The 6,872-nt window shown below is 43.4% G+C and overlaps 1 protein-coding gene across 4 annotated transcripts in view; it reads left to right on the forward strand.

Annotated features, from left to right (window-relative positions):
- The window catches only part of tcf12 (transcription factor 12), a 120,712-nt gene extending 114,235 nt beyond the window's left edge, over window positions 1-6,477 (forward strand). For all 4 annotated transcript variants that reach the window (XM_080840779.1, XM_080840780.1, XM_080840782.1 and 1 more), the window contains 4 exons: window positions 483-648; window positions 1,064-1,299; window positions 2,615-2,749; window positions 2,973-6,477. In XM_080840779.1, coding sequence (XP_080696905.1) covers window positions 483-648; window positions 1,064-1,299; window positions 2,615-2,748 — 536 coding nt within the window. In that variant the 3' untranslated portion in view covers window position 2,749; window positions 2,973-6,477. The remainder of the gene's footprint in view (window positions 1-482; window positions 649-1,063; window positions 1,300-2,614; window positions 2,750-2,972) is intronic.
- Window positions 6,478-6,872: the final 395 nt, after the last annotated feature.

The following is a 6,872-nucleotide window of genomic DNA, read 5'->3' on the forward strand; positions in this document are numbered from 1 at the left end:
TTTCAATCAGACTTCATTGAGTTCTACACACTGTCAATAAGACTCCATTGAGTTCTACACACTGTCAATCAGACTTCATTGAGTTCTACACACTGTCAATCAGACTTCATTGAGTTCTACACACTGTTAATCAGACTTCATTGAGTTCTACACACTGTCAATCAGACTTCATTGAGTTCTACACACTGTCAATCAGACTTCATTGAGTTCTACACACGTCAATCAGACTTCATTGAGTTCTACACACTTTTTTTCAGACTTCAATGACATTGGCACCTTGTGCTGGATTGTCTCTCAAATTACTGCATTTTGTACAAAACACCTTTTTAGTCTAATTATTCCCTGTGCCTTAAAACCATTCAGAGTGGTAGAAAAATACAGTTTGTAGTGTCCAAGTTAGAAAATAAACACTGATTGTGTTCCATATTGCATCCGTTTCTTGTAATCGTGTATAACATGTTGTGATCTCTATGGTTGTCCAGGATTGGCGGGCAGCTTGGCCAGTCAGGTTGCAGCGGCTCTGGAGCTGAAAATGGAAAACCCCGACAAGGAAGAGCTTCCTGACCACGCCTCCTCAGAGGACCTCAGGTCTGATGACGAAAGCGACAGGAGGGACATCAAGACACCCCGCGGAGGCACCCGCACTAGGCAAGTCTCCTGTGTGTGTGTGTGTGTGTGTTTGTGTGTGTGTGTGTGTGTGTGTGTGTGTGTGTGTGTGTGTGTGTGTGTGTATGTGTGTTTGTGTGTGTGTGTGTGTGTGTGGGTGTGTGTGTGGGTGCGTGTGTGTGTGTGTTTGCGTGTGTGGTGACTGCAGGATAAAGGTGGTTACAGTCTGTAGATTGTTTCATCAGCTCATTAACTATGAAACGCAGCTAGCGTCTTTCTGACATGAGCGACTATCTAAACACTGACTGAACATTAACCTTAAAACCCAGCATCTGAGCCAAGTTACCATGGTAACCTAATTGCTGATGTTAATACTATGAAACACAGCTAGCATCTCTATGAGCTTTGTTACCATGACGATCTAACCGTTTGCCGTTTCCTCCCTTGTCGTCTGCAGCAGCATCAACGAGGACGATGACAACTTGAACCCGGAGCAAAAGGCGGAGCGCGAGCGTGAGCGGAGGATGGCCAATAACGCGCGAGAGCGCCTGCGTGTGCGTGACATCAACGAGGCCTTCAAGGAGCTCGGGCGCATGGTGCAGCTGCACCTGAAGAGCGAGAAGCCGCAGACCAAACTTCTCATACTGCACCAGGCAGTAGCTGTCATCCTCAACCTGGAACAACAAGTCAGAGGTGAGTGTGTGTGCGTGCGCGCACGCGCGTGTGTGTGTGTGTGTGTGTGTGTGTGTGTGTGTGTATGTGTGTGTGTGTGTGTGTACATCGACTCTGTGTTAGATGTTTGCAAATTGCTGGAGTTAATAAGAAGAACTCCAAGCAAATAGCCTAATACTGCTCTGTGTCAGCAATCATAGGCAGCCTGCATATATGGAGAAGGCGCTGCCATCTCTACCCCTGATATGACTTTTTATTCATCTACTGATTCACTTGGTTGTAAATACTTGCACAGTATTTGTGTTGTTGTGTGAGACATAATAGACTCTCTACTAATATTTGGGTGCTGTGGTGTTGTATCAGTATTGGTCATTCCAAATAAATGAATCAAATGTGTGTGTGTGGTGGGAAGGGGTCATTTTTTAGTGTAATGTGATCGATAAATCTTTATTGGCTGCAGATGTCTGTGCAGAGTCGAGTGCTGGTGGGTATTTTTTAGACCACGAGTAATTAAAAGCAGCTTCAGTTCCACGGTTGTCTGCACATGTGGACATCACACGGGTAGAGGCGCATGTGCTGCAGATGTGTGTGTGTGTGTGTGTGTGTGTGTGTGTGCGCTCACATGAGTTATCACCCGTCACGTCACACACACTATAGGGATAGATGGGCACTCATCCACACTGTCAGCCATTCATGACGGACTGCTCCCTAACACGTAGGGCTAAGCGTTAACAAAGGGCTTTTATTCTGAAAGGGTTTGAACTCTCAGCTAAATTGCTGATTGAAGATGAAGTTGAGGAAAAAGAGAGAAAGAGAGATAGAGAGAGAGGTAGGAGTTGTGTTACAGTAGAGTACAGGTGTGTGTTTGTGTGCACCTTACTCTACCCGTTGAGTTCCAGGATCTTGCCAAGCATTTATTCATTTGTTAATCAAAGTCTTTGTGCCTTTAAGTGCTGCAAAATGCCCTTAAGTGCTCTAAAGCAGGGGTTTTCAACTGGTTTTGTCCCAGGGACCACCAATCTGACTAATTTGCGGTCCACTGATGTGCCTGCACGCGCGTGTGTTTGTAACCTCCGCCGCCACCACGCCCCCTCCCCCGTGCAGATATTCTGCCTGTAGCTCTTGACAGTGTAATTTCTTCGATATTGTTCACGGTATTGAAGAGTTATCTGGAAATGTGTCGAAATACAAAAGCGAATTTATAAAAATATAGGCTCATGTCGCAGACCCCCTGCAATGCCGTCGCGGACCACCAGGGGGCCACGGATCCCCGGTTGAAACCCCCTGCTCTAAAGGCTAAAATCTGATTGTTTGTTTGTTTTTTTGTTTGCCCCAGAGCGGAACCTGAACCCCAAGGCAGCCTGCCTTAAGCGGCGGGAGATGGAGAAGGAGTCGGGGATGTCAGGAGACCCCCAGCAGGCTGGACATCCTGGCCTCAGTGACGCATCAAACCCTATGGGCCACCTCTGAGGTACACATACACACATTCAAATGTACACACACACACACACTCACACACACACACACACACACACACACACACACAAACACAAAGGCCCACCCTTACACCAGATGAGATTTATGAAAGAACCTGGCAGCGAGGTGCAGGCCTGCCTGAAACACACCCATCTTAGCAGGAGTCCTGATTGCAGTGTGGATTGTAACCCTCCTCTCTTATCTCTGCTCTCTTCCAGATCGAAGCGGCCCGGATCAAGTGTGTAAGATAGCATTGGTGACCTTGCTTCCCTCTGGTGGACTGGACAGTGTGTGACACAAATTCGAAGAGACACACCACTTGAAGCGAGATAAAAAAAAAACAGAATAAAAGAATGAAACTCGTCCCGATATGGAGGAGAGGACTAAACTGGCCTGTGTCCTGGGTCCCCCGACAGCGATCGGCAGATTTCAGCCCTTCGGAAGAAAACTATTTTTGTTTTGTTTTTAAAGAAAAGATAAAAACTCTTTGACATCAGAAAGCCCTAAACTTCAGCACATGCCAGTTTCTGTGTGCAGTGTGTCGCATCTGACCAATCAGAGACTGTCGCCATCGTTGAACCCCGCCCTCCCCCACCCCCCTTCGGGAAGCAGCCTTGTGCCTAAACTGAATTTGACGAATGCATTGTAACAGCAATTGTTTTTGTTGGTTTGTTATTTTGTTTTCATTTCGTTTTTTGTCTTTTTTTCTATTTATTATGTTACTGAGCTATAATGTCTATGTTTAAAGGGAAAGGTATGACATTGCTTTGAATGGCCAATGACGTTTCAGTTGATCTACAGTTTGCCAGGGACCGAACAAAATTAGCGAAGTTAGCAATGTTTAGCACTCTCGCCCTCTTTTGTCTGAGCTGAGTACAGTAAAGCCATGCAGATCATGAGATTAATATATATTTTAGCCCGTTCAGATCAAATAATTTATTTTCTCAGAAAGAATTGGCAACAGCAAATGCTCTAATATTCTGAACTGAAGATAAACTAAAAATTCTTTTTTTTTTTTTTTTATAATATATTATTTATATTTATGTTGTACGGAAGTGTAAAACCAAAACTACCTATGTACATGTTTCAGCTCAGACTTTATCCAACAGGTGGCGCTAGAGAGGATGGGAGGAGTGTTCACCAACACAGGAAAGGTCAGAGGTGAAAGATCAGAAAGCGCCTGGTTTCTGCATCATAGGAGAAAAATGGCAAACTCTAGTTTTCCTGAAAGGTCAAGCATAGGCCATAAGACAAGACGTGTTCTCCACCGCAGGCCGTTCACATGCAGAGAGAGAGAGCAGAAGCATTAGACAGCACCAGAGAGCAGCCGACTTGGGCCGAATCTGGCCCACAACTGGCCCAGATCAGGACCAGATCCGTGCTGACTTGGGCCGAGTCTGGCCACAACTGGCCCAGATCAGGACCAGATCCGTGCTGACTTGTCTGCTGTCTGGGTCATGCTGTAGCCCTAGCATTCCCTGCCCAGTCTCTTTAGTGTCTTACAAAGCAAAAGAGGCCATTGCTCTGCCGTAGAGTGTTAGCAGGAAACAACTTCTCACCCTGCAGATTGTTTGCTTCGCTACCATGGTTTCTGATTGGCTGAAGAGTTCTGGAGGCGTGGCTTGCCATAGTAGACGCACAGACCTCTTTAGCTGGTATTATGGCAACCATGAGGATTGTTTTGAGAGGCAGTAGAATAACAGCCAAAAACATAAATAAAAAAATAAATACAAAAAAAATAAACAAACGAAGACCACATCATCACCTGGCCTGAGTTAAAGTTTTGCATATATTTCCTTTCTGTCTAATAATAAAATACAATTAACAATTATAAAAAAAAAACATACAAAAAAAATCATTACCCAAAATAACCGCATCATATGTTTCTTTGTAATTGTATAGCAAGCGTTTCTTTAGGCTTCAAAGTAAAGCATTTTTACAGAGTGTAATTTAGCCAAGGGAGGCTAATGAATGCCTCCTTAGCCCCACCCTCATCAGCAGAAATGCCTGATGGGAAATGTACGCGCTGGAGTCAGAGGAATCGACTGTTGGAGTTTGCAGATGCCTCCCCTTGTGGACAGTAGCCCCATCAGACATCCTTATTCTCAGTTTCTCATCCTCATCTTCATCACTCTCACCTCCAGTGTGGGGAGCAGCAGGCTCCTCTCCCATATTTTTTTACCGTGTGTGTGTGTGTGTGTGTGTGTGTGTGTGTCTGTGTGTGTGCTGTACATTCTCTCGCTTTGGATTCTCTTTCTCTGTCTGAAGTCTCCCTGTATCATCTTCCTCCTCCTCCTCCTCCTCCTCCTCCATTCCTGTCCTCTGATTATCGTCCATCTGTTTGACAAGGCCCTCACATCTTGACTGGGTTCTCTCATAGAACACAGACTGGAATCGCACGACCACAGTTACCAGTTCCCCGATTGCATAGAGATTAGAACTACATGACCACAGTCAGCAGTTCCCCTCCTAGCTCAGAGAACCACCAACAGAACCGCAGGAACAGACCGACTGGTTCTCTTCTGCAGCAGACTGCAACCAGACACAAAAATCACATGACCACTCTTCAGAGCTAAGAGAGTTCTGCTTTTACACAGCAATCAATATTCACAATAATCTGCATACCTTCACCTCCCCAGTCAAGATTTATTAAGTTATAGTTCAGTTGATGCTTCCCATCGTAGTTTGCGGCCTTGTTGAACTCTTCATTATTTTAGTGCTTGTATCGGCCCTCATCAACCACCCCACCTACACCCCCTCCTCAGAAGTTGTGTCATTGCTTTGCCCATTTTAAATTTGTTTATTTTATTCAATTTTCTGCCGTCTTATTGTTTGTTTGTTTGTTTGTTTGCTCATCTGTTGGCTAATGTTAGACTTTACTGTATTCCCAGATACTTTCCCTCGTAAGATATATGACAGAAAAAGTATAAAAAAGAAAAAAAAACATTTGGCTTATTTTTCACTGTAGTTAGTCTTTTATACTATAATATTGTAAGAACATTTCTTGAATTCTAAATATTACTCTTTCTAGATTTTTGAAATCAAAAGTTTTGAGTAAAAAGTTTCTTACTTTATTTTACTATATTAGATAGTAAAAAAAAACACAAAAAAACAAACGATGTACGGTTATTTACCATAACCTATCAATTACTATCAGAAAAAAGGAGTAGCATCTTAAGAACACCGTAGGATTGTAGCTCTGTGTAGGTCAGAGGAAAGGTCATTCCGAGCTCGATGTTCTTAGAGGGCATTCTCAGCATTATGATCTCCACTGCAGTTGATGGTTGATGAGTGATTTGCACCAGTGGCGAAATTTAAGGTGTTGTTGTCAAATGCACATCTTTAAAAGACAAAGAAGAGACAAACGTAAAATAACCACGAACCAGCTGAAGAAATGAGTTGATATTTTCTGTCTCTGTAACAGAAAACACAATGTGTATATAACATTTATGTAGCAATAAATGTGCCATGTTTCTTAACTGGGACTGTACGTGTTTGTTTCCCTCCGCTAACAACACACGTCATTTTTTGGTTCTACTCCATAACTTCAGTTTGTATACATGTCACGCAATGATTTTTGTTTCTTGGGAAATGTCGAGTGATCGGTGGACCTGCAGTACCATTCTGTGTTGAGTAGAACCAGCGATACACCCCCCAGTCCTACCGCGCCGTGGCTGCTTTGCAACCCCCCCCCCCCAGAACAGAAGACGAATCTACAGTGGATTTAGGCCAAATGAAGAACTCTGTGCAAGAGTGTGTTTTATATTATGTAACTCATTTTTGGAAGTATATCAGTGGACCATTGTAGTCTGTATGGAAAAGTACTATGGAACATATGTTTCTATTTTTAATAAAGTGTGATAGCAGCATTTACGCATGTGAGCCAATCTTTATCAAAGGACATCTATACACTAACTGATGAAGCCATTTTGATGTATTTTACGGTAGTCCCCTTTAAAACAGTAGTGCTTTAATCCAAAACAAATTAAAGATAGTGTTAGTTCCCAACATGAAGTTCTGCAACAAGCTCCAGTAAGCCAGCTAACGATAGATGAATGAATAACACATTTAGTGTCTCCCCTGGAATCTCGTTATATATAATCTCTCTTTATATAAAA

Source organism: Sprattus sprattus (genome assembly GCF_963457725.1).
Source record: "Sprattus sprattus genome assembly, chromosome: 6".
Lineage (NCBI taxonomy): Eukaryota > Metazoa > Chordata > Actinopteri > Clupeiformes > Clupeidae > Sprattus > Sprattus sprattus.